Below are 27,659 nucleotides of genomic sequence, written 5' to 3'. Positions count from 1 at the left end.
TTTGCTCCAGAGTTGCCTTTATTTAGAATAAATTCTCTCTTCTCTCACATCTGGCTGTCTAACTCATTCTCATCCTTCCAGGCTGAGCACTAAAAAATCACTTTCTGTAAAAAATTCTTCTAACTCCTTCAGGAAGAGTCATGTTTCAGTCCTCTACTCTGATCAGATTTTGACCTACCACTAATAAATTACACATACTGAAGTCATTTCTCTCTTTGTAGGCTTTTTAGAGTATGAGCTTTTTGAAGGTAGAAAAATTTATTTCTATGTTACCAGTGTTTACTGAAGAATGTGATAGATAAATTAAGAATGTTCAGTAAATGCTAACGGGTTAAAAGGAAAGTGATGACAGACATAGAGGACAGACTGGTTGTTGCCAAGGGAGAGGTGGGGTAGGAGAAGGATGGATTGGGAGTTTGGGACTAGCAGATGCAAACTAGTATATATAGGATGGATAAACAACAAGATCCTACTATATAGCACAGGAACTATATTCAATATCCTTTGATAAAGCATAATGGAAAAGAATATGAAAGAGTATATATGTATATATATATATATGTATATATATATGTATATATATATATACATATATATATATATATATATATATATACATATATATATATATATAACTGAAGCACTTTGCTGTACAGCAGAAATTAACACAACATTGTAAATCAACTATACTTCAATTTAAAAAAAAAATGATGAGCCTAGGTCAAAAAGGATGATACAGAGCAGTGGTGTTTTTCATGCTTTTTTGAGCATAAATTATAGTAAATCATACATTTAACTTTATGACCTAGTACACACACACTCACACACGTGCACTTTTACATATACTTAAATGTATATAAATAGTACTTACCCTCACTCTGTCCTATAAACTCTAATATTTCCTATTGTTTCTCTTATATTCTATTTTATCTTTTAAAATACAGATCCCGGGCTTCCCTGGTGACGCAGTGGTTGGGAGTCCGCCTGCCGATGCAGGGCAGGGGACACGGGTTCGTGCCCCGGTCTGGGAGGATCCCACGTGCCGTGGAGCGGCTGGGCCCGTGAGCCATGGCCGCTGAGCCTGTGCGTCCGGAGCCTGTGCTCCACAACGGGAGAGGCCACAACAGTGAGAGGCCCACGTACCGCAAAAAAAAAAAAAAAAAAAAAAAAAAATACAGATCCCTATTCACTAAATTGAATGATTAATTAAATGGCCCCAAAATGTCTCAGTGTTTAAAAACTACTAGTGTAAGGCACCAAAAACATAGTTTACTGTTGCCTGAATTTGCCTAAGGCTGATCCTGGTGGTCTCTTAAATAAACCTGCAATGTCTAATATATTCAAAAGCTTCTTTATTGAAATTCCCTGGATGATGGAGATTACATTTAAAAATTGTGGCTCAAAGTTGCTTAAAGTTTTATGAACTAACAGATCTTGTAAAAGAAAAGAATTAACTTGCCAGGCATATTATTGAAAATTGAGTCATATCTTTAATCATTCATAAGAACCTTTCACACTGTAAACAATTTTGGTGATAAACAAAACAGGATAGAGTTTAGATTTGCCTTAAGTACTGAAAATATATTGCCCTTAAGTTGTAGCTAATTCAAACAAACAATGATTAAAGTACTTTCATCTTTCTCATTTTTCATATCTTATCATCTCTTAAGGAATTGTTGCCTTGAAATCTCAACATTAGATTGTGAAAATGAAGCTTACTTTTTTTATGTAAGGGCACAAAATATGTCTCTAAAAAAAAGGTACTTTTAAATCTAATTTTACATCAATTGAATTTATATTATATTAATAATGACTAATATTATTGAGCATTTACCACAAATTAACTCATTTAATATATAATAGAATATTTCAATAAAATATTTCAATAAAATTAATTAGCGTTGCTGTAATCTTTTTAAGTATAACTATTTTATCCTCAATTTTTCATGGATACTTGTTTTTACATGGTCAGCTTCTTTTCAAATCTAAATTATAAATAAAATAGATGACCCTATTTAACCTATAAGTACATTTCTGAAGATTCAAGCTTCTTTCTAAAATACATTTAATGACATTTAGAAGAAACTGCATATATTGGCCTTATTATCACTAAAATCCCTTTACTGTATGTGGAGATTCAATATTCTTAAATTTAGTCTGTATTAATACAGCCTTAGGTTCCTCATTTGAGATATTAAAATAATTGACATAGACCTACTTTAAGAAGAGTGATATGCTTCCCTATTAGAGTAATCAATAATGCATCATTAATGTAATGAATATCTAGCTTTCAGTAACTGTTCCAATTTTGTCAGATTTGCTTCTATATACTTTCAGAAATATAAATGAACATGTAATGATAAAAGTGACATCATGTAACCTGTACCTATTTTTCTCTTTCATTTGTAAGGCAGATGGACAGCCCAGAACTACAGCCAATTCTGGGGAATGACTTTGGAGGAGGGTTTCAAATATCGCCTTGGCACCCTGCCACCCAGCCCCTTGCTTCTGAGTATGAATGAAGTGGCAGTAAGTATCCTCTTTGTTTGACTCATGTATGTGTGTGTTTCTATAAGTGTGTTCATAGGTGCATATAAAGCAATTTTAAATAACTAAAATAGTGAGTTTTGTGCTTTCTGAGATAATTTTGTCATATAAATTAAAAAAACCTTTCCCCAAAATGGTTGCTACATCCCCCCAAATTTTCATGTGGACTTTGAAAGTTCACTAATATTAATTAGATATAGTTTCCTCTCTTCAGGAATGATTGTGTTCATTTACATTGCTAACCATTGCAGAGAAATTCATGTTTCTGATGATTGGCTTTCAGGTGACCAAATGCTTAAGCAAGTCATTAGTTGTCCTTATTTTTCATTTTCTAAGTAAACTTAGTTATTTAGTGAATTCATCAAAACAGTTTTGATAACTCTTGGGTACTCCATTATGAAATGAAGATAAAATAAATGCCAGTAACTGCAGACAGGTATTCTATGATGACTAGCAGAAGTTTATCCTCAAAAATCCTCACATTTTCCATTTAAAGAACACCTTCAAATTTCCCTGATGAGCTGGAAAACTCCTTCATGAAATTGCCATGTTTCATAACACCCTCATGTTTCTAATACTATTGTATTGGTTTTCCCTTTCATTTTCAAGAGGAGTTATCTTCTGATAATAGGTACCTTGCATAAAGAATCTTCCACCTGTCTAGTTATCACAGATGTCTAACTTAGAGCTGCAGTTTTACCATACCATTTGTGGTGTCTCTCAGTTGAGATTTTGATTACATTCAAGGCCTGCTACAAATGCCCAAGGCATTTGTATCATTTTTTTTTTTTAGATTCCACATATAAGTGATATCATATGATGTTTGTATTTCTCTGTCTGACTTACTTCAGAAACAAACTTTTGGTTACCAAAGGGGAAGGGTGGGAGGGAGGAATAAATTAGGAGTTTGGGATTAACATATACACACTACTATATACAAAATAGATTATCAACAAAGACCTACTCTATAGCACAGGGAACTATACTCAGTATTCTGTAATAACCTATATAGGAAAGAATCTGAAAAAGAATGGATATATGTATATGGATAAGTGAATCACTTTGCTGTATACCTGAAACTAACACAGCACTGTAAATTAACTATACTCCAATATAAAATAAAAATTAAATTAAAAAAATGTCCAGGGCAGAGAGGGGTTCCCTGGCTGCTGGAGAACTGGCTCTTCCCTCTACAATGAATATTCCCGGAAGCTCTCAGAATCTCAGAGCAAGCAGGGCTGTTGTTTATGCTGTTGGATGAGTTGTAGATCCATAAGTTCCTCATTAAATGTTCAATGCACTTTGCTTTCGAAAGATGTAACCCCCTGACTTATTATTCTAGTTCAAATTCCAGTAGCAGGACCTGCTAAATTATAACTAGTATCATAAAAGATCATAACAGCTGCCATGTATTGCGTAGTTGTGTGCCAAACACTCTTATCAGCACTTTCATACATTATCTCATCTAATTCCCAGCTTGATGTAGTGGGCACTGTAATTCTCCACATTTTAAAGACAAGAACATTGACACAGAGAGAGGCCAAGTCACATGGAGATGGAGAGGAGAGAAAAACCACCATAGAATTACTTAAATGGTAGAGCCAGGACTTTAAAAGATCTGCCCCCAAATGGTTCCTAGACCTCCGGTATAATCAGTTAGCTTTGGCCAGTTCAGGTTCAAAACAGCAAAAAGTCTTGGAGCCAGAACTAACTTTATGAAATGATCAGCTTAGATATATTTTTGGATTTTTTCCACAATCAGTAAGACATAACATCTTTAGAGGTGTGGCTTAGATTCATGACTTACTTATAAGATCAACTGGAAAAGAGTTATTTTTTCTGGCTGTTTTCTTTTTCAATTTTGTCCTTATCTATCTGGAAAAAAAGAGACAGAAGTGTTTAGGAAAATAATAAATTCAGCCTGTTTATAAGGATTACTCTTTCTCTTGATTTTAGTGAGGGTCCCAGTTAGCCAAATACAGATTTGGGTGTCAATATACATTTTTTCTTGATTCTTTCTAACATTTTCTTTTGAAACTTTATTTTTTGCAATTTAGTGTATTTTATATTATAGAGAAAACGAGGTATGTTTCTTTCCCAAATTGCCACTCACTGTAGCATAGAAAAAGGCAATTTAATTCTAAATCATTTATTGGCTCCTAGGGATTTGTTTGCATAAAAGTAACTATGGTGATATTTAAATGAAAAATCTTAATGATTAGTACTGTGGGAGAATTTAAATTACCTAGTGCTATGAATTAATGTAATAAAGTAGCTAAGTAATTCCAGGAAAGCAATAAGGAAAATTTGGCTGATCTATAAGAGTTCTGTTACCCACAAGGACATAGCTTCCCATTTCTAGGCCACAGTAGCTTGAGGGCTGAGGTCCTTTCAAAAAGTTTCTGAGGACTTCCCTGGTGGTGCAGTGGTTGAGAGTCTGCCTGCTGATGCAGGGGATGCGGGTCCGCGCCCCGGTCCGGGAAGATCCCACGTGCCGCGGAGCGGCTGGGCCCATGAACCATGGCCGCTGAGCCTGCGCGTCCGGAGCCTGTGCTCCACAACGGGAGAGGCCACAACAGTGAGAGGCCTGCGTACCGCAAAAAAAAAAAAAAAAAAAAATTCTGAGCGTTGGAGTTGTCCTAATACCTGGTCAGATATCAGAAAATCAGAAACACAACAAGAACTTCAATGAAGAATGTGGGGTCTATATGAACTAAGTTAAACTGGTAGCCACAGGAAGAGCTTAAAAAATAGATTAATCCTTTGCCTGTTGACTACATAGAAAATACCCTCAATACATCAAATTGCCTCTGAATAGTGAAAATGAATTCTTTTGTGTGGGTATGTCTCTGGATAACTCCCCTTCCCCCCAACTTTTTCCCAATTTTTTAAAATACCATTTTCAACATAGGATGGTATATACATACACTTAGGGTAGGCAGTTGCCAACAGTGGGAATGATTTTTCTGAGAAAATTCATTGCATCCCCAGCCTAAAACATCTCCCTTTCCTTGAGCACATTACCTGGATGAGAACTGAGATTCACCAAATTCTTTATCTTGGGTAGGAAAGATGAGCCATGAGTCATTCCCAGTTCCTGGGAAAGCTCTCCTCTAGCTGGTTTCCTGGCTACATTGCTTGACTTCAGTCACTAGTCCCATAATGTGTCTGCTGAACATACATTAGAAGAATATCAACAGGTCTTATACAAAGAGTTCCATGATTATATAAATATGAAAAAATCTATTTAATCTGGATGAATTAGTTCAATTCAAATGATTTTTTTGTGGAGTGTGATTCATAAAAATGAGGAATAGAAATATGTTGATCATGGGGCTTCCCTGGTGGCACAGTGGTTGGGAGTCCGCCTGCCGATGCAGGGGACACGGGTTCGTGCCCCGGTCCGGGAAGGTCCCACATGCCGCAGAGCGGCTGGGACTGTGAGCCATGGCCACTGAGCCTGTGCGTCTGGTGCCTGTGCTCCTCAAGGGGAGAGGCCATAACAGTGAGAGGCCCGCGTACCAAAAAAAAAAAAAAAAGTTGATCATGGGAGATTAGAAAAAAACTAACAAGGATTTTGGGAGCCTTTCCTGGATGGCAGTCCTATGTGAGGGCGGACAAAAGGAAATGAAAACTTACTGTTTTCTCTGGGTACAAGCAGACTGGATGAGAGGAAGTGAGAAAAAGGGAAAGAAAGGAGGCCAAGAGGGTCCTGCTTAGACCATGCAGATCCTTGTTTTGTATGAAGATTCGCTTCACCCACTTTAAAATTATGTCTAGTGTCAGGTCAAAAATGTCAGCTGATCAATCTTTGCCTAACTTTTTCCTAAAAGTGTTTTCTTGAGATTGTTCAAAGCAATGCCTTGATTGGACAGCTTTGTTCCAAATTGTTGTACACTAAAAACGTTAAGAATGATTAGACGATTCTCAGTCAGTCCATTGAGACTGTGTATTTGCTTGCATAGATTCACCACGGGACTAATGTAGCTCCCTACAGGAACTTTAAATTCTGCCACTTGAGCTTCTTGTCTCCTTATGGTACAAAACAGGTGATTACACGGTTAAAATCTTATTTCAATATTTCTCAACATTTGTGCCATGGGCCACCAATCCTGCAAGATTTGGAATAAAGTTGTCCCATCTGTGGTCAAACACATTTGTGAAGTGGTGTATTGTATCTTTCTTCCGAAGAAGCACACTATTCATTAGTACATTGAGGACACTGAGAACTCTTCCTCCATTGTCCTTTTTTTCCACCCAGTGTTTCCTAAACTCATGGCATCAGAGAACTTTTTCTTCTTTGTTTGTTTATAATGACTGTTAATACTTCCCAAGATTTAGATTCCACAGAACACACTTTAGTTGCTGTTAACATAAGCTAAAATATTGAAAGAAAAGTGCTGGAGAAAGTATATTCAGGGGTAAAACAGAACTTAATGTCTCAGAAAGAAAACAATTATTATGACTGTATGCAAAATTGGCATGGGCTGAGGTCCTTTGGAGCCAGCAGAAGCATCACAGTTGAAGTTTGTTAATAGGCACATGTAGGCAGTGCGTTTAGTCATGTGGCCCCGTTTCACATACCGAGATGGACATGAGCTCTGCATCCTGTGTGCTTGGCTCTTAATCTGGCTGAAATGATGGTAGCAGTGGCACCCACTTCACAGGGCTGTAAGAAGTCCATGAAATGATGAATAAGGAGTGTTTTAGCACACACACTATATAGTAGAGCATTAATGAAATGTTATATAATATACAAAGTGGTTCTTTCTCCCTTGGATTAAGCGTGGGAGACTAGCAAGTTTCTGAAACAGGTAAATTTTGTAAGAGCTAAATTACCCAGGACTTCATCATTTGGAGCATTTTCTTTCATGAAGAAAGGTGTAACTCTGGGTTTATTGGCCCTGACGGAGATTATATATTTTTGGTAACCTGAAAGTTCTTCTACTATGTACCTAAATCAAATCAAATCAAATCAAATCATGTCAAATCAAATCTAATCAAAGCAACAATTCTGTACCTGATTGTTTTTCCAGGCATTTAAATTTGGGGGGTAACTTCAAGAGGCTTCCCTGTGTTATATTATAAATATTGCAAATGTTTTGAATAAAACATACTATTTTCAAACAGAGATAGGGAAATTCAGAGTTCATTTTTCTACTTGGCTTAGTTAAAAGATATGTTTTTAATAGTTTTGCTGTTCATTTCTCAGGGAAAACAGTAAATTTAACAAAGCTATTACAGATAAATATCACATCTTAGGTGGAGCTATCAATATTTAGAAATTATTAAAACATTAAGAAGGCTTGTATAGCATTTAAAACCTGTAGCTTTATTATATTATACAGTGTCAGATTGATGTATGTAAAAATGTTCTAAATTTTTTTTTGTCAGCCTCACATTTACTAGTACATCTTTTCCCAGTCACCAGTACAGATGCTTTTAGTGTGTCTAAGTTGGCATTACCAACAAAGAAAAAATAACATCTTTTTCTATTGTTTGCTGGAAGTTCAAGTAAAATTGTATTTTATGTATTATGTAATAACTTTTTTTTTTTTTTTTTTTTTTTTTTTTTTTTTTTTTGCTGTACGCGGGCCTCTCACTGCTGTGGCCTCTCCCGTTGCGGAGCACAGGCTCCGGACACACAGGCTCCGCGGCCATGGCTCGCGGGCCCAGCCGCTCCGCGGCATGTGGGATTTTCCGGGATAGGGGCACGAACCCGTGTCCCCTGCATCGGCAGGCGGACTCTCAACCACTGCGCCACCAGGGAAGCCCTGTAATAACTTTTAAAACCACTGATTATTGAGATGAGAAAGGGAAATTTATTTCATCATCTGGATACTTTATCATTATCTAGATAAGACACAGTATTTGATTGACTGGATCTATTTCTCTAGGAAGAATATTTTTTTCCTCTCTGAAATATATTTTAGTGATAGTAAGTACTGTGGGATGAAAGGTACCTTTGGAAAAAATCAGAGTGACTACTACCAATTTTTGTTTTTACTTGTCATAGGTTATTGAAATTTTTGATTTAATTAGTTTTTATTTAATTATTTAATTAAAGTTTAATTTAATTAACTAACCTATCTGAACAAACATCTACTTAATATCAATAATGTGTGTCACCCGTGTAAAGCATCTTGTAGAAACCAAAACACTGATTAGAAAAGTTTAAAAATACAGTTCTATACTTATATTCTTAATATAATATTGAACAAAAATGACTATTCTTTTCCATAAAATTGATGCTTAGCTCCACACATATGAACATGAGGCAAATGGCGTCAGGCTTTTATAATAATTGTATAGCATACAGTAGGCACCAGGGATGCTGCAAAAGAGCATCACAGCCAGATGTTATGGTGGATTCTGTTTAAGTACATCCTTCCCTCAGCTCATTTCAGAATCTCCTCTGCTCAGGGGGTAAAGAACCAGGGACAGAATCATTTGTCTCTGAATTAAGAGTCTTAAAATTCAAATAGCATTGAAGCATTTCCTCATGTCTCCTCCAGGCTCTCTCCTTTCTTTCTCTCCTTCTCCAAATAGAACCTCAAACCCTTCAGCAAACTTTAGGAAATATGCACTGGCCTCACTCCTTATCCAGTTGAACTTGTGGCAGAATGAATGTCTCATCTGTCAAATCGGTTTCTGAGTTGTCAGTTTATTTTCTTTACTAAAGTCTGATGCATAACACTGTGATGTAATTGAGCATGCCTTGACCAATGCCATGGGGCTGAATTGATCACTACAGGACATATCTTCAAAAAGAATTGTGAAAATTCACTTTTTCCCTTCTCTGGGAACAAAAATGTGGGGCTGTTAAAAGGTAGATTCCTGAGGTGATTTGGTGTGTTGATATAAGGAGCCTGTGTGTTGATATCTGTTCACCAGTGCCGAATCGAAATGCAGAGACAGAGTTCTGGGTGAAGTAGAAAAGAATAGCTTCATTGCTTTGCCAGGCAAAGGGGGCCACAGCAGGTTAATGCCCTCAGAACCATGTGTCCCGCCCTGGAGGGGGTAGTGAGGAGTCTTACAGTGTTCAAGGAGCAGGGCATGGTCAGCTTGTAGACATTCTTCTGATTGGTTGGTGGTGAGGTAATTGGGAGTCAGCATCATCAACCTTCTGGCTCCAACCGGTCTGGAGTCTAAGTGCTTGTGGGCAGCATACAGTTAACTTCTTCCACTTGGTAAGGGTTTCAGTATCTGCAAAACAGCTCAAAAGACATGGCTCAGAATATTATCTATAGTCCTTGAGAAAGAACTAAAGGTCCTTGACTTAGTTTAATGGTTAAAGTATTCTTATTTTGTCTTACTTGACTGTTTCCCTTTCTTTCTGCATTTTCTCACTTCTCTGATTAAATTTATTCTTTGAGTAAAGTTTTTCTACAGACAAAAGGCAGGCAGAGGACATGGGTGTGGGTCTGTTTTGGAAGGCCTCATATGGTCTGGCTTGGTTACATGGACTCCCCAAATTTGGGTCTATCTAGTCCATACTATGGTTCTTGCCAAAATGCATTCCATGAAACACTAGTTCTCTGATCTGCTTCACAATAAAACTGATTTGAAATCAAAGGAACGTAAGAAAAATACTTTGCATTGGGTCATGCACATTAAAAATCACAAACATTACCTTCATTTCTTAGAGACTCTCAGCAGCACTTAGGTAGTTTACAAAAACTACTGCATTGAGGACAAAAATCTATTTAATTGTTAAATCCAGTTTCTCAGAACTGTTTGATTAATCAGCTCCTCTTTTTGTAATTATCTATTACAATTTCTCAGAACTAGTGTTCTAAGGAAGTCGTTTTAGGAAATACCAGTTCATCAATCTCCAGAGGCACATTTCTTCACTTTTTTAAAACTCTGAAATTGGGAGGCTTCTTACATTTGATGATGTCCTGGGTTCAGTGAAATGTGGTATTACCCTAACATAGCATCTTTTTTTTTTTTTTCCCTTTGGGGATTTTTTTTAACATCTTTATTGGAGTATAATTGCTTTAAAATGGTGTGCTAGTTTCTGCTTTATAACAAAGTGAATCAGTTATACATATACATATGTTCCCATATCACTTCCCTCTTGCAGCTCCCTCCCTCCCACCCTCCCTATCCCACCCCTCTAGGTGGTCACAAAGCACCGAGCTGATCTCCCTGTGCTATGCCGCTGCTTCCCACTAGCCATCCATTTTACATTTAGTAGTGTATATATAAGTCCATGCCACTCTCTCACTCTGTCACAGCTTACCTTTCCCCCTCCCCATATCCTCAAGTCCATTCTCTAGTAGGTCTGTGTCTTTATTCCTGTCTTACCCCTAAGTTCTTCATGACATTTTTTCTTAAATTCCATATATGTGTTTTAGCATATGGTATTTGTCTTTCTCTTTCTGACTTACTTCACTCTGTATGACAGACTCTAGGTCCATCCACCTCATTACAAATAGCTTAATTTCATTTCTTTTTATGGCTGAGTAATATTCCATTGTACATATGTGCCACATCTTCTTTATCCATTCATCTGATGATGGACACTTAGGTTGTTTCCATCTCTGGGCTATTGTAAATAGAGCTGCAGTGAACATTCTGGTACATGACTCTTTTTGAATTATGGTTTTCTCAGGGTATATGCCCAGTAGTGGGATTTATGGGTCATATGGTAGTTCTATTTGTAGTTTTTTAAGGAACCTCCATACCGTTCTCCATAGTGGCTGTACCAATTCACATTCCCACGAGCAGTGAAAGAGTGTTCCCTGTTCTCCACACACTCTCCAGCATTTATTGTTTCTAGATTTTTTGATGATGGCCATTCTGACCAGTGTGAGCTGATATCTCATTGTAGTTTTGATTTGCATTTCCCTAATGATTAATGATGTTGAGCATTCTTTCATGTGTTTGTTGGCAGTCTGTATATCTTCTTTGGAGAAATGTCTATTTGGGTCTTCGGCCCATTTTTGGATTGGGTTGTTTGTTTCTTTGTTATTGAGCTGCATGTGCTGCTTGTAAATTTTGGAGATGAATCCTTTGTCAGTTGCTTCATTTGCAAATATTTTCTCCCATTCTGAGGGTTGTCTTTTGGTCTAGTTTATGGTTTCCTTTGCCATGCAAAAGCTTTGCAGTTTCATTAGGTCCCATTTGTTTATTTTTGTTTTTATTTCCATTTCTCTAGGAGGTGGGTCAAAAAGGATCTTGCTGTGATTATGTCATAGAGTGTTCTGCCTATGTTTTCCTCTAAGAGTTTGATAGTTTCTGGCCTTACATTTAGGTCTTTAATCCATTTTGAGCTTATTTTTGTGTATGGTGTTAGGCAGTGATCTAATCTCATACTTTTACATGTACCTGTCCAGTTTTCCCAGCATCACATATTGAAGAGGCTGTCCTTGCTCCACTGTACATTCCTGCCTCCTTTATTAAAGATAAGGCGACCACATATGCGTGGGTTTAACTCTGGGCTTTCTATCCTGTTCCATTGATCTATATTTCTGTTTTTGTTCCGGTACCATACTGTCTTGATTACTGTAGCTTTGTAGTATAGTCTGAAGTCAGGGAGCCTGATTACTCCAGCTCCGTTTTTCATTCTCAAGATTGCTTTGGCTATTCTGGGTCTTTGGTGTTTCCATACAAATTGTGAAAATTTTTGTTCTAGTTCTGTGAAAAATGCCAGTGGTAGTTTGATAGAGATTGCATTGAATTGGTAGATTGCTTTGGGTAGTAGAGTCATTTTCACAATGTTGATTCTTCCAATCCAAGAATATGGTATATCTCTCCATGTGTTTGTATCATTTTTAATTTCTTTCATCAGTGTCTTATAATTTTCTGCATATAGGTCTTTTGTCACCTTAGGTAGGTTTATTCCTAGATATTTTATTCTTTTTGTTGCAATGGTAAATGGGAGTGTTTTCTTGATTTCACTTTCAGATTTTTCATCATTAGTGTATAGGAATGCCAGAGATTTCTGTGCAATAATTTTGTATGCTGATATTTTACCAAATTCATTGATTAGCTCTAGTAGTTTTCTGGTAGCATCTTTAGGATTCTCTATGTATAGTATCATGTCACCTGCAAACAGTGACAGCTTTACTTCTTTTCCAATTTGGATTCCTTTTATTTCTTTTTCTTCTCTGATTGCTGTGGCTAAAACTTCAAAAACTAGGTTGAATAAGAGTGGTGAGAGTGGGCAACATTGTCTTCTTCCTGATCTTAGTGGAAATGGTTTCAGCTTTTCACAATGGAGGATGATGTTGGCTGTGGGTTTGTCATATAAGTCCTTTATTATGTTGAAGAAAGTTCCCTCTATGCCTACTTTCTGGAGGGTTTTTATAATAAATTGGTGTTGAATTTTGTGGAAAGCTTTCTCTGCATCTATCGAGATGACCATATGGTTTTTCTCCTTCAATTTGTTAATATGGTGTATCATATTAATTGATTTGCATATATTGAAGAATTCTTGTATTCCTGGAATAAACCCCATTTGATTATGGTGTATGATCCTTTTAATATGCAGTTGGATTCTGTTTGGTAGTATTTTGTTGAGGATTTTTGCATCTATGTTCATCAGTGATATTGGCATGTAGTTTTCTTTCTTTGTGACATCCTTGTCTGGTTTTGGTATCAGGGTGATGGTGTCTCATAGAATGAGTTTGGGGGTGCTCCTCCTTCTGCTATATTTTGGAAGAGTTTGAGAAGAATAGGTGTTAGCTCTTTCCTAATGTTTGATAGAATTCTCCTGTGAAGACATCTGGTCCTGGGCTTTTGTTTGTTTGAAGATTTTTAATCACAGTTTCAATATCAGTGCTTGTGACTGGTCTCTTCGCATTTTCTATTTCTTCCTGATTCAGACTTTGCAACTTTCGCAGTTCTAAGAATTTTTCCATTTCTTCCAGGTTGTCCATTTTATTGGCATAGGGTTGCTTGTAGTAATCTCTCATGATCTTTTGTATTTCTGTAGTGTCAGTTGTTACTTCTCCTTTTTCATTTCTAATTCTCTTGATTTGAGTCGTCTCCCTTTTTTTTCTTGATGAGTCTGGCTAATGGTTTATCAATTTTGTTTATCTTCTCAAAGAACCAGCTTTTCATTTTATTGATCTTTGCTTTCCTTTCCTTCATTTCTTTTTCATTTATTTCTGATCTTATCTTTATGATTTCTTTCCTTCTGCTAACTTTGCGGTTTTTCTGTTCTTCTTTCTCTAATTGCTTTAGGTGCAAGGTTAGGTTGTTTATTCAAGATGTTTCCTGTTTCTTAAGGTAGGATTGTATTGCTATAAACTTCCTTCTTAGAACTGCTTTTGCTGCATCCCATAGGTTTTGGGTCGCCGTGTCTCCATTGTCATTCGTTTCTATGTATTTTTTGATTTCCTCTTTGATTTCTTCAGTGATCACTTCGTTATTGAGTAGTGTATTGTTTAGCCTCCATGTGTTTGTATTTTTTACAGTTCTTTTCCCATAATTGATATCTAGTCTCATAGCATTGTGGTCAGAAAAGATTCTTGATACAATTTCAATTTTTTAAAATTTACCAAGGCTTGATTTGTGACCCAAGATATGATCTATCCTGGAGAATGTTCCATGAGCACTTGAGAAGAATGTGTATTCTGTTGTTTTTGGATGGAATGTCCTATAAATATCAATTAAGTCCATCTTGTTTAATGTATCATTTAAAGCTTGTGTTTCCTAATTTATCTTCATTTTGGATGATCTGTCCATTGTTGAAAGTGGGGTGTTAAAGTCCCCTACTATGAATGTGTTACTGTCGATTTCCCCTTTTATGGCTGTTAGTATTTGCCTCATGTATTGAGGTGCTCCTATGTTGGGTGCATAAATATTTACAATTGTTATATCTTCTTCTTGGATCAGTCGCTTGATCATTATGTGGTGTTCTTCTTTGTCTCTTCTAATACTCTTTATTTTAAAGTCTATTTTGTCTGATTGAGAATTCCTACTCCAGCTTTCTTTCGGTTTCCATTTGCATGGAATATCTTTTTCCATCCCCTCACTTTCAGTCTGTATGTTTCTCTAGGTCTGAAGTGGGTGTCTTGTAGACAACATATATATGGATCTTGTTTTTGTATCCATTCAACCAGTATGTGTCTTTTAGTGAGAGCATTTATTCCATTTACATTAAGGTATTTATTGATATGTGTGTTCCTATTCCCATTTTCTTAATTGTTTTGGGTTTGTTATTATAGGTCTTTTCCTTCTGTTGTGTTTCTTGCCTAGAGAAGATCCTTTAGCATTTGTTGTAAATCTGGTTTGGTGGTGCTGAACTCTCTCAGCTTTTGCTTGTCTGTAAAGTTTTTAATTTTTCCATCAATTCTGAATGAGATCCTTGCTGTGTGGAGTAATCTTGGTTGTAGGTTTTTCTCCTTCATCACTTTAAATATGTCCTGCCAGTCCCTTCTGGCTTGCAGAGTTTCTGCTGAAAGATCAGCTGTTAACCTTACGGGGATTCCATTGTGTGTTATTTGTTGTTTTTCTCTTGTTGCTTTTAATATGTTTTCTTTGTGTTTAATATTTGACAGTTTGATTAATATGTGTCTTGGCATTTTTTCTCCTTGGTTTTATCCTGTATGGGACTTTCTGTGCTTCCTGGCCTTGATTAACCATTTCCTTTTCCATATTAGGGAAGTTTTCAACTATAATCTCTTCAAATATTTTCTCAGTCCCTTTCTTTTTCTCTTTTTCTTCTGGAACCCCTATAATTCGAATGTTGGTGCATTTAATGTTGTCCCAGAGGTCTCTGAGAATGTCCTCAGTTCTTTTCATTCTTTTTTTCTTTATTCTGCTCTGCAGTATTTATTTCCACTATTTTATCTTCCAGGTCACTTATCCGTTCTTCTGCCTCAGTTATTCTGCTATTGATCCCTTCTAGAATATTTTTATTTTCATTTATTGTGTTGTTCATCATTGCTTGTTTCATCTTAGTTCTTCTGTTCCTTGTTAAATGTTTCTTGCATTTTCTTTATTCTATTTCCAAGATTTTGGATCATCTTTACTATCATTATTCTGAATTCTTTTTCAGGTAGACTGCCTATTTCCTCTTCACTTGTTAGGTCTGGTGGGTTTTTATCTTGCTCCTTCTTCTGCTGTGTGTTTTTCTGCCTTCTCATTTTGCTTATCTCACTGTGTTTGGGGCCTCCTTTTTTCAGGCTGCAGGTTCGTAGTTCCCGCTGTTTTTGGTGTCTATCCCCTGTTGGTAAAGTTGGTTCACTGGGTTGTGTAGGCTTCCTGGTGGAGGGAATTAGTGCCTGTGTTCTGGTGGATGAGGCTGGATCTTGTCTTTCTGGTGGGCAGATCCACATCTGGTGGTGTGTTTTGGAGTGCCTGTGGCCTTATTATGTTTTTAGGCAGCCTCTCTGCTAATGGGTGGGGCTGTGTTCCTGTCTTGCTAGTTGTTTGGCATAGGGTGTCCAGCACTGTAGCTTGCTGGTTGTTGAGTGAAGCTGGGTGTTGGTGTTGAGATGGAGATCTGTGGGAGATTTTCACCGTTTGATATTATGTGGAGCTGGGAGGTCTCTTGTGGATCAGTGTCCTGAATTTGGCTCTCCCACCTCAGAGGCACAGCACTGACTCCTGGCTGCAGCACCAAGAGCCTTTCATCCACACGGCTCAGAATAAAAGGGAGAAAAAGTAGAAAGAAAGAAAGAAACAGGATAAAAGAAAAGAAAATAAAGTAAGGTAAAATAAAATAAAGTTATTAAAATAAAAATATAATTATTAAGAAAAAAATTTTTTTAAAGTAAAAAAAAAAAAAAATGAAGAAAGAAAAAAACCCCGGACGGATAGAATCCTAGGACAAATGGTGAAAGCAAAGCTATACAGACAAAATCTCACACAGAGGCATACACATACACACTCACAAGAAGAGGAAAAGGGGAAAAAATCATAAATCTTGCTCTCAATGTCCACTTCCTCAATTTGGGATGATTTGTTGTCTATTCATGTATTCCACAGATGCAGGGTACATCAAGTTGATTGTGGAGCTTTAATCTGCTGCTTCTGAGACTGCTGGGAGAGATTTCCCTTTCTCTTCTTTGTTCTCACAGCTCCCGGGGCTCAGCTTTGGATTTGGCCTCGCCTCTGCGTGTAGGTTGCCGGAGGGGTCTGTTCTTCGCTGAGACAGGACAGGGTTAAAGGAGCTGCTGCTTTGTGTGCTCTGGCTTACTCAGGCCAGTGGGAGGGAGGGGTACGGAGTGCAGGACGAGCCTGCGGCAGCAGAGGCCGGCATGACGTTGCACCAGCCTGAGGCACACTGTGCATTCTCCCAGGGATGTTGTCCCTGGATCCCGGGACCCTGGTAGTGGCGGGCTGCACAGGCTCCCCGGAAGGGGGGGTTTGAAGAGTGACCTCTGCTCTCACACAGGCTTCTTGGTGGCGGCAGCAGCAGCCTTAGCGTCTCATGCCCGTCTCTGGGTTCCGAGCTCTTAGCCGCAGCTCGCGCCCGTCTCTGGAGCTCCTTTAAGCAGTGCTCTTAATCCCCTCTCCTCACGCACCAGGAAACAAAGAGGGAAGAAAAAGTCTCTTGCCTCTTCCGCAGGTCCCGACTTTTTCCTGGACTCCCTCCCGACTAGCCGTGGTGCACTAACCCCTTCAGGCTGTGTTCACGCCGCCAGTCCTCTCACTGCGCTCTGACCGAAGCCCGAGCCTCAGCTCCCAGCCCCGGCTGCCCAGGCGGGTGAGCAGACAAGCCTCTCGGGCTGGTGAGTGCTGGTCGGCACCGATCCTCTGTGCGGGAATCTCTCCACTTTGGCCTCTGCACCCCTGTTGCTGTGCTCTCCTCCATGGCTCCGAAGCTTCCCCCCTCCGCCTCCCGCAGTCTCCGCCCGTGAAGGGGCTTCTAGTGTGTGGAAACCTTTCCTCCTTCACAGATCCCTCCCACTGGTGCAGGTCCCGTCTCTATTCTTTTGTCTCTGTTTATTCTTTTTTCTTTTGCCCTACCCAGGTACGTGGGGGAGTTTCTTGCCTTTTGGGGGGTCTGAGGTCTTCTGCCAGCATTCAGTAGGTGTTCTGTAGGAGTTTTTCCATGTGTAGATGTATTTTTGATGCATCTGTGGGGAGGAAGGTGACCTCTGCGTCTTACTCTTCCGCCATCTTCCCCCTCTTCCTACCACAGCGTCTTTTTTTTTTTTTATAAGAAGATGTTGCAGGTAGGAGTTTATTAATTAATTATTATTATTTTTTTTGCTGTCTTGCGTCTTTGTTTCTGTGCAAGGGCTTTCTCTAGTTGTGGCAAGTGGGGGCCACTCTTCATCGCGGTGCGTGGGCCTCTCCCTATCACGGCCTCTCTTGTTGCAGAGCACAGGTTCCAGACGCGCAGGCTTAGTAGTTGTGGCTCACGAGCCCAATTGCTCCACGCCATGTGGGTTCCTCCCAGACCAGGGTTCGAACCCACATGCCCTGCATTAGCAGGCAGACTCCCAACCACTGCGCCACCAGGGAAGCCCTATCATAGCATCTTTAATGTCAGTTCTGCGTGCTGTTTTCCCTTTCATTGGGCTCATCAGAGAGTGACAAAAGTCCAAAATGATAGTGACTTAAATAGAAATTGATTTCTTACCAACAAAACTGGAGGTGGGTGGTAGAATTGCACTCCTTGGTGTTGGATACCCAGGCTTCTTCCTCCTTGTTCTATTTTCCAGAGCCTTTATATCCGAGGTCATATAACAGTTCAAGAAGCTGTTGCATGTCCATCTATACCCAAATTCCTGCCAGCAGGAAAATTTTTTAAAAAAGAGTAAAATCAAGTGCCAAACGTCTCTTAAGGAAAAGTTCTCAGAAGCTGCCAGTGACACTTCTGCTTACACTCCATGGGCCAGAATTTAGTAATGTGGCCACACCTGGGAGCCAAGGGGGACCAGGAAATATAGTCATTTTTTCTGAGCTTGCAGGTACTGAGCTAAATTTATCACCATGAATAAAAGGAAAGCTTATTCAAACCAGGAGTTCTGGAGAACTGGCACCACCTGCCATAGCTTGGTCACTGATTATTGATATGTACAAGAAATTAGATTGTTTAAAAAAAACAGTAACTGGCAAATTATCAAAGCATAACTCTTTCAGAGTTAAGACATCAAGGCAAATATTATTGAAGATGAAAAATTCATTTTGCCATTAGCAACCAAAAAGTTAGCCTTTTCCCCGCCAATATCAAGTATCTTAGAAGAAATTTCTTGGTATGCATGGCCACTGACCTTGGATTGTGAAGGTCAGAAGAGAATGATGTTCTCTGTTGCCTTCTTCTGATTCTCAGGTCACTCATTATCCAAGTTTAAGTGGGAGTAAATGCAACTAGGGATGAAGGGAGTGATTCACTGAGTGGATATTGTGTAGATATGGGCTTTTAATAAGAATGTCCTGAATGTCCAGAATTTGATTGGTTTGTTCTCAAGCTGCTCTGTGACTAGGTTTCCAGTACTTTTAGAGATTTTGATTCCATTAAAATGCAGGAATTATTGTAAAAAATTCTCCAGTGTTCACCATTGCATTTAATTCTTACATTTTGTTCACAGTATCTTTAATATCTAAATTGAAATATTAAATCAGGGAGACTATTCAAATTTGACTAATATTAATTTTGAAATAGAATTAGATTATGACTGAAAATTTTCAACATTACAATGGAAATCATTAAAAATGCCCATATGTAATAGTGTAAAACTTTTTAAAATTAAATTTCTATCTTAAGCCACTGTCATTTTGGAATTTTTGTCTCTGTCAGATGACTTGTTTGACTTTTTTACTTTATGAAGCTATCCTTTGACCAAAAAAAAAAAATAATAATAATTTATTGAAGCCAGACTTCTATTACCAATTCCTAAAATCTGTTATTCTGTGGTGTTTACTTTTACTTATAAGCCCTTAAAAACACTCTTACTTTATAGGGGAATGAAATAATTATGGAGTAATGAGATGTAAACTTTGCCCTCAGTTTATTATATCAGATCATCTGGTATCATAACGTAAATAAAAGTGCAAGGTAATATGCGCTTACTGGGCCTCAAATACTATGGGTTTATTTTTAGGAAGCACAATATTAATTAATTGGTAAAAATCATGACAGAGCCAACAGATAAGCTTCATGAATTGATCTTGCTTAGTGGGTTGGTAAATATATTTTCAATGAATACGGCATTTTGCCTGTTGTTTTTCTATTGCCTTATCTTATGGAGAAGGATTATCCATTCATAGATTTTTATTTTTAAGCAATAAATCATAAGAAAACAAATGCGTGCTGTCATTATAATTTAATTTAATGTGCCTTTGTGGGGAAAATGATATTTTAAAGTGATGAAATCTAACAGCTAGATATGTATCTCCTCATTATTATCAGATATTTATGGAATACCTCCATGTGCAAAGTTCTCTGGTCAACTTTGGAATGGGGACATCAGATTCTGAATAGCTTAATCCTGATGAGATCAGTCTGAAGTCATAGTTATATCTTTACTGCTTCCACAGAGCAGAAGGGAAATATCCTAGTTCTGCTATTAAATTAGAATTATAAAGTGATAAATTAAAATAACAGTGACACTCTAGCTATTTTTCTGGAACATGAGGCAACTTAATACTATAAATTCCTAAAAGCACACTGATTAGCCAATAATAATACAATTGGAAAATATGAGTAATGTATAGGGTATGTGTATCTCTGTCCCAGGTAGAAAGGCTCCTTTGGAGAATTAGTCTATGTTTCTGAAGCTATCTACTCAGAGCAGTAAATTTATTCTGCTCCAATTCTATGGCCAATCTGATGGCACAGGAATCTAAAATCACCTGAATTTCTAGGATTTCTGTGATACTGTTCTTTAAGTTATCATGTAGATACTCTACCATGATCTACTTAAAGATCTGGCACTTTTCTTCCATCACCTAAATAGCAGTGTTTTTAGTAATGAAACTCAGGGTTTAATCACTTTCTTATCAGATGATAATAGTTTTTTTAATCAAAACTGAACTCTTTCATTGAAATTCGAATTTATAAATATTTTGGATGAATATCTTTTCAAGCAGAAGTGTACATTTTAAATTTTCCTTTATTCTCTCAAGCTGTTTTTTTTTTTTTTTTTTTTTGCTGTACGCGGGCCTCTCACTGCTGTGGCCTCTCCCGTTGCGGAGCACAGGCTCCGGACACACAGGCTCCGCGGCCATGGCTCGCGGGCCCAGCCGCTCCGCGGCATGTGGGATCTTCCAGGATAGGGGCACGAACCCGTGTCCCCTGCATCGGCAGGCGGACTCTCAACCACTGCGCCACCAGGGAAGCCCTCAAGCTGTTTTATACTTGTCAGAAGTAATTTTGCAGGGCAAGATATTGGATCAGTAGCCTGACTTGTTCAATGAACAATCATAAAAATTTTCAGTAGACATTTTACTTCTGTTGCAAAGTGTCCATTTATTTCTGATAAAGTGGCTAAATGATGAATGAAACACAGTGTTAAGAAATCTAATATCTGGGTCTGGTCTCAGGGGTATTTCTTATTTAAGTGAGAGGACTTAGTAGGTCATTTAACTTTTAGAGGTTTGTTTCCTCATTCGTAAAATAGATTAAATAATATTTGCCCTGATTATATCACATAAAGCTATTGAGAAAATAAAACACTTTTAAAACTTTAAAGCACTCTCATAAATTATGTGTGTGTGAATGAATGTGTATGCATAAGTGATAGAAAATTAATAAACACATCCTTATTTTGTTGGAATACTGATTATTTATGGAAGTGAAACTTATTACTCTTTAGGAGTTTGAAAGAAAAAAAACAGGGTATAGGGCTTTAGACTTTCTTTTAGTGACATGAACAGAGCAAGGTCCATAGGTTTAATTTGCCTTATTGGAAAGAGAGCAGTTGAAACTGTCAGCACCTAACATAGACTCTGAAGACATCTTGGCATTCATTGTATGTTTGACATTACATGCTTTCTGAAGTTCTTTTTATTCTTCAAGGATTTTATAGCTATCCATCAATTTATCCCAGTTTTGTTTCCCAATAGCTGGTACAAAATTGGTGTTTCTTGGGGCTCCAAGTAAGTTAATGCATATTTGTCACAAATGCATTGTTTCCAAATTAATTTCACATCCGAAGTGTACACACTCTCCAATGTAGGAAGGATATAAAAGTAAACATTGTTTATGAGGTCAAATTTAAATAACATCATGTGGTCTTCCACAGAGATGACCAAAACTCTGATTCAAGATGACAGAAACAATGGCCGAAATTATTGCACCATACGCTACCACATTCTATGTTTGTTCTTACGATTTTGTACTATATATATTATGATTCCACACATTGAATTGCCATTTTTAAACATAGAGTGAAATAGATATCTTACACAAATAACTCTTTTCAGGGATGCCATTCAGAAAATTGAATGTACAAAATAAAAAACAGTGACAAACATTTTAAAAGGGCATGGTGTTTTCTCATAATGGTTTTTGGAATATATTTGAAAAACGCTGACACCTCTGCCTCTACTTCTTCTTTAGGCTTCTTTACCTGAAACAACTGATCTTCCAGAATTCTTTATTGCTTCTTATAAATGGCCTGGATGGACCCATGGCCCACTGGATCAAAAAAATTGTGCTGCATCCTGGGCTTTTTCCACTGCAAGTAATACAGTCATTTTAATTACTTTCTTATAAATCTCCCTTTGACTCTAGATCTTGGCATAGTAATTAAAAGGGTTTTTAATTTAGAACAGTTAAATATTAACATTTGGTCAATTTAAAATCTTACTCTGGCCAGAGAAAGCAGCCTTAAAATGATATAAAAATGTTTTTACTCTGAAAATTGGCCTTTATTTTTAGCATCTGATTTTAAATAGAGTAGATCAAAAGAGCAACAAAGAAGTTACCAAAATTTATTTGTTCTTTGAGAGTTAAGGCCAGATAATAAGAAAAGTATAAAGCTCCTCTTTACCTATAGTACTATCTGTAATCTTAATATGCATATCACACAGACATATAATTCTTATATTCTTTTTTCTTGATAAGATCTGCAAGAATATATTTAATTATTAAACTAGTAGATTTGATGTAAGGTAAGAATTCAGAACTAATAATAATGGACTAAATGGGTTTTATCTCATTTTAGATAAAAGCAACTATGTAGATTCTGACTCTAAAGTGATATAATTGATCTTCTAATAAGAGTAGTTTCCAAAGTAGGGTTGCTGTTGCTTCAACTGTGTGAGGCATACATACCTCTGTTGCAGCAACTTTCATATATTTTCACAAGTCCAGTAAATCGATATTAAGGTTAATCCCAAGATTTGGTCTCCAAATTATCCTCAAAAGCGTGTTTGTTGTATTACAGCAATTAAGCCTAATATGACATTGATTGTCTACTATCAAAGATCAGTTTCATATAACTGTGGTCTAGGCTTAAAAATAATTCCAAAAGAGTGCTCAAAAACAGACTAAGACTAAGGACTGAAAGCATCAGTAAATAAGTTCATAAGCTCTGAAGGGTGGCAGTCCTTGGCACAGAGGAGTGCTGATCCTTTGTCTAAATATCATCACTTCATAGTATAAGCTAGTTCATTCTAGAAAAGATGCATTTGGCTGAACTCACCTCTAGAGCATCTCCATCTGTTACCTCTATACTAATGCCTACTCCCCCAGTATAAACGTTCTCTTGACCTCTTTGAGCCCTATTCTAGTTGGGTGGAGACAGATTTAATCAGATAAATCATTTGTCATTTTATGTTCATGTGCTTAATGTATTACACCTCCTAGGGTATATATAAGAATTTTACTTTAAGTTAGACTAGTATTTCTGAACATGTCTTAGGAAAGACATTGGTGGTAAAATACTGAAAGTAATTTACTAGGCTGATTTGGCCTGTGTACTCTGGTATCCCCAGGTCATAGCCCCATAGATGACCTCAGCACAGGGCTAAGTCTGGATTTGTCCCTCTACCTAACAGATGACACAGTTTTGTATCCTGTGTATTCAATACATCAAATCAGGCTGATACTATTTATTTATTTATTTTTAGTGTGTTAAGTAAAGAAGAGAATATTCTAGGGTCTCTTAAAGACCTAGAAAATTGTCAGGAAGTTGTAGTTAAAATAAGAAAAGTCTGTCAAAGAAGCTAAAAACTATAAAATGGGATAAATACAATTAAAAATATACACACATATAAAAATATTGTTATGCAGCCAAATAAAATTCAAGCAAGACATCAGAAGTTAAGAGGTGAAGGAGTTTGAAATGGTGAAGGCAATAGATACTGCAGAGCAAACTTGGAGACAGAATAAAATAAGCAGGGAAAATAATAGTGTGAGTCTCAGAGGTAAAGCCCGATGAAAGTTTTCAGAGAGAGAGTGGAAAGCAATTTGCTGAACTGAGTCATTCTTAAATCTTCTGACCTTTTCCAAGTATTTCAAGTGAATTTGGATTAAACCTTCACTGAGATTCAGAAATGTCTGTAAAAAAGCAACGTATTGAAGATCATCAGAATTTAAACCCTCATCCTTTAGTTGAAATCTACAGATTCATGGGGCTGGAAAGGATGTTAGAGGTCCACTGTTTCAAGCCTTTGGTTTTGTAAAAGAGGCACAAAGAGGGGAAGTGACCTGACTAAAGTGAAAGGCAAGAAGTCTCGGAAGTGATCTCAGAAGCCAGGCTTCTGACTCCTTCAGTATTATTTGTGAAAGTCTTTTCTGAACCAAGAATAGTTACACTAACATTTAAAAAATATACTTGATTCTGAAAGCTTGTACTGAAAGTTGAAGCATCAAAGAATTTCTATTTTCTTTTATGAAACAGGGAACTATTTTCTTGAGACTAAGAGAGATGGTGGTATAATGGCATTTGTTCCTATGAAATGTACCTAGCACAAAATAGATGGGAATTGAGAAGGAAGTAGGAGGATATAGATTCAACACACACTGAGTGTCTAAAATGTGCCAGCAATTACACTACAGAATTGTACATATGCTGTAGTTACATAAAAACCATGTATATGCAGAAATACATATGTAAAGGAATTATTTTAAAATGAATTATTTTAGAATAATTCTAAACTAGCATCTTGAGGGGTTTCAGTACACAGATAATTTTGATGAATGAAAACATTAACTTCTGAGAAAAGTGCATAGATAGAAGGAAGGTTATGACTTTGTTGCCTTTCATCAAAAGTAAGAAATTAAGAACAAGACTATATCAGGTCCCCAACAACAACAAAATATCTGTACCAGAATATCACTGACTCCAATTTTCTTGTGATCTCAACACACATATTATCATGGTAGCATGATCAAAATGCTCACATAGTAGTTTTCTGCTATTGGTTGATTAGTTTCCCTAGTCTATTATTCTATGAGGACAGTATGATGACTCTTGGTTTTTGTTCATTGTTGCAATTTCTACTGCTTAGTCCTGTGCCTGTCACCTAGTAGGTGGTCAACAAACGTGTGTTGGGGAAAGTAACAAACTGATTAACAACAACCATGCTAGGGAATTATGTAAACAAATAGAAGGTTCAATCACAAAAGGTATATATATACATATATATATGTATATATATATATAAAACAAGGTGAATTCCACATCCACTAAGATAAGATTAGGATCATAATGTTCAAGAAAATTGTAAGCATAAAAATGTGCTTTGTAGCTTTTTGATAGTTTATAATGTAGATTCATGTTAGTCTCAATTAGTTTAAAAACCAAAGATTTAATTTATTCCAATACATCAGATTAACGTGGATGAATTTCCAATTAATATTTCTATGATCAGTTTTTCTGATTTCCTGAGTTTAGTTATATTCACTTCAAAAATATATTTTAAGCCATGATTATATATATATAACACTCTTTTAGGTACAGGAGACATAAATGTAAGATATGGCTCTTGTCCTCAAGGAGTTTCACTTGGCAAATTTCTTAATGAAAAATTCAGAAGTATATAGAACATGAAAGGAACAAAGAACTAGAGAAGTCTTTGAAGTTGGTAAGACAATGAAACAATGCCAAAACTGGACAAAAACTGTAACTGGAATGATGACACAGTTGAATTTGTTGGAATACACAGATATATTCATCACATTTGGCCTTGATTTTTAGTTACATTAAGTTTCCAAAACTAGTTTAAGATTCAAACAAAAAGCGCTATGTAAATTCTTGGCAATACCATGTGTCCCTTGACTATTTAATCAATATTCTCTTTGAAACAGGTGTAGCAGCTGACCGCATAGCGATTCAGTCCAAAGGTCGATACACAGCCAACTTATCCCCTCAGAATTTGATGTCTTGCTGTGCCAAGAACCGCCATGGATGCAACAGTGGAAACATCGATAGGGCTTGGTGGTACCTGAGAAAACGTGGGTAAATAGTTGCCCAACACACGTCCCTAGGACTCTTAAGTGTGTGGCTTAGGTTAGAATAAGAAAACATATATATTAAGAGTTTTCCAAAAAATTTACAAATATATATGCTACATCTATATAAACACATGGATTATATTTAAATATATGCTATATTTGGTATCTATTGAGATTATAAGCTATTGGAAACAATTGTTTGAAGAATGTATATATTTCTAGCTAAATTAATGAAGAGTCAAGTAAGCATGGTCTTCTTGTGGCTCTGACCCAGATGGTTCTACTGAGTCACCACGGAGGGAGGAGAGTAGTTGATATTGTTGATACCTCTCTTGAGAACTTTAGTTCCCCAGGTAGATGAATAGATAACCCCAGGTAAAAATTAGGTTAAGAATCAGAGGAATAACATAAAACCGTCCTGTATAGTTGCCACAACTCATGAACATCATTGTCACCATCCATCCCATCTGATGAGAAGGGGCAGGTTGCATTTCTTTATGCTCATGTAATCTGATACCCACACAGCATCCTCGTGTCACCTATAAGAACTAGTCTACTTAAAAGCTGAGTTATCTGTCTAAGGAAACTGCAGCTGATAACTAGTAGTAGATGTATGTGCTGCCCCTGTGTTCTTTCCTCCTCCACTGAGTGATCTGGGTCTGCTACAGAGAAGTTAGGTGCTATGAGAGAGTGGGTTTTAGGAATTTTATATAAAGTTCTTAAAATTTTTTTCTTATGTTTTGCCTAATAAGATGGTGCTTAGAATGGACAACTTGGGCTAATACCTTCCTGGTGTAGTAGTGCTTGGTTGGCCTCTATTTTGTACTATAATAAAAATTAAAGCCTTTTAGGAGCTTAAAAATATAACTTAACATGAGAGTCAATGAAATCTTATTCTATTAGTCTGCTCAGGTTAACATAACAAAATGTCATAGACTGTGTGACCTGAACAACAGGCATTTGTTTCCCACAGTTCTGGAGACTGAGAAGTCCAAGACTGGGGTGTTAGTCAGTTCAGTTCCTGTTGAGAACCCTCCTCCTGGCTTGTCTTCTCGTTGTGTCCTCACCTGGCAGAGAGAGAGCTCTAGTGTCTTTTCCTGTTATAAGGGCACTGTCTTTTCCTGTTATAAGGGCACTGATCCCAGCATGAGGGCCCCACCCTCATGACTTCATTTAAAGCTAATTTTCTCCCTAAGACCCCTGTCTCCTGATACCATCACATGGCTTAGGGCTTCAACACATGAATTTGGGCTGACACACTTCAATCCATAGTCCTTATTATCCCCAAGTTGAAACCTTTTTTGGAAATGACCTTGTTTTCATCATGCTCCTTTGCTCAGATTCTCTTACTTTGTTGAACACTATTGAATTTTCTTGAGGCAATTCTACCAGATAATTCCATGGCCAGCTCAACATTGACTATCCATAAAATCAATTCTGTTGTTTTATTTTCCTTACTACCTGCTTCTATATTCCATGAATTATGTTAGATTTGGATCCAAATAATTTGTACTTTTCAATGTTCAATTTCAAAATCAGAAATCAAAATTATTTTATTGTTTGTATAATGTATATATCTGATAACTTTCTACCTTATTAACTTAATACTATATTAGTATATACAATTCCTTCCAAAGTATCATGAACTACAGACACATAATAATTGAAGTCTTATGAGAAGGTATCTATAACTTAATAAAAATGTAAAAAAAAACCCTTAATTCTAAAACTTACATAATTTATCAGAATATTCCATCTGAGTATGATAAAGTTCATTCTCTTTCACATTAAATTTGGC

General features: G+C 37.0%; 1 protein-coding gene across 1 annotated transcript in view; it reads left to right on the top strand.

The window, feature by feature from the left end:
• The window catches only part of TINAG (tubulointerstitial nephritis antigen), a gene marked incomplete at its 5' end in the record, with an annotated part of 95,827 nt that overhangs the window by 14,300 nt on the left and 53,868 nt on the right, over window positions 1-27,659 (top strand). The window contains 3 exons of the mRNA XM_081246920.1: window positions 2,415-2,529; window positions 22,019-22,142; window positions 25,715-25,865. Of these exons, the coding sequence (XP_081103046.1) occupies window positions 2,415-2,529; window positions 22,019-22,142; window positions 25,715-25,865 (390 nt within the window). The remainder of the gene's footprint in view (window positions 1-2,414; window positions 2,530-22,018; window positions 22,143-25,714; window positions 25,866-27,659) is intronic.

The sequence above is a fragment of the Mesoplodon bidens genome (genome assembly GCF_964165515.1).
Source record: "Mesoplodon bidens genome assembly, chromosome: 10".
Taxonomy (NCBI): Eukaryota; Metazoa; Chordata; class Mammalia; order Artiodactyla; family Ziphiidae; genus Mesoplodon; species Mesoplodon bidens.
Note: the sequence above shows the minus strand (reverse complement) of the source record. Positions and strands in the feature narration are given on the sequence as shown.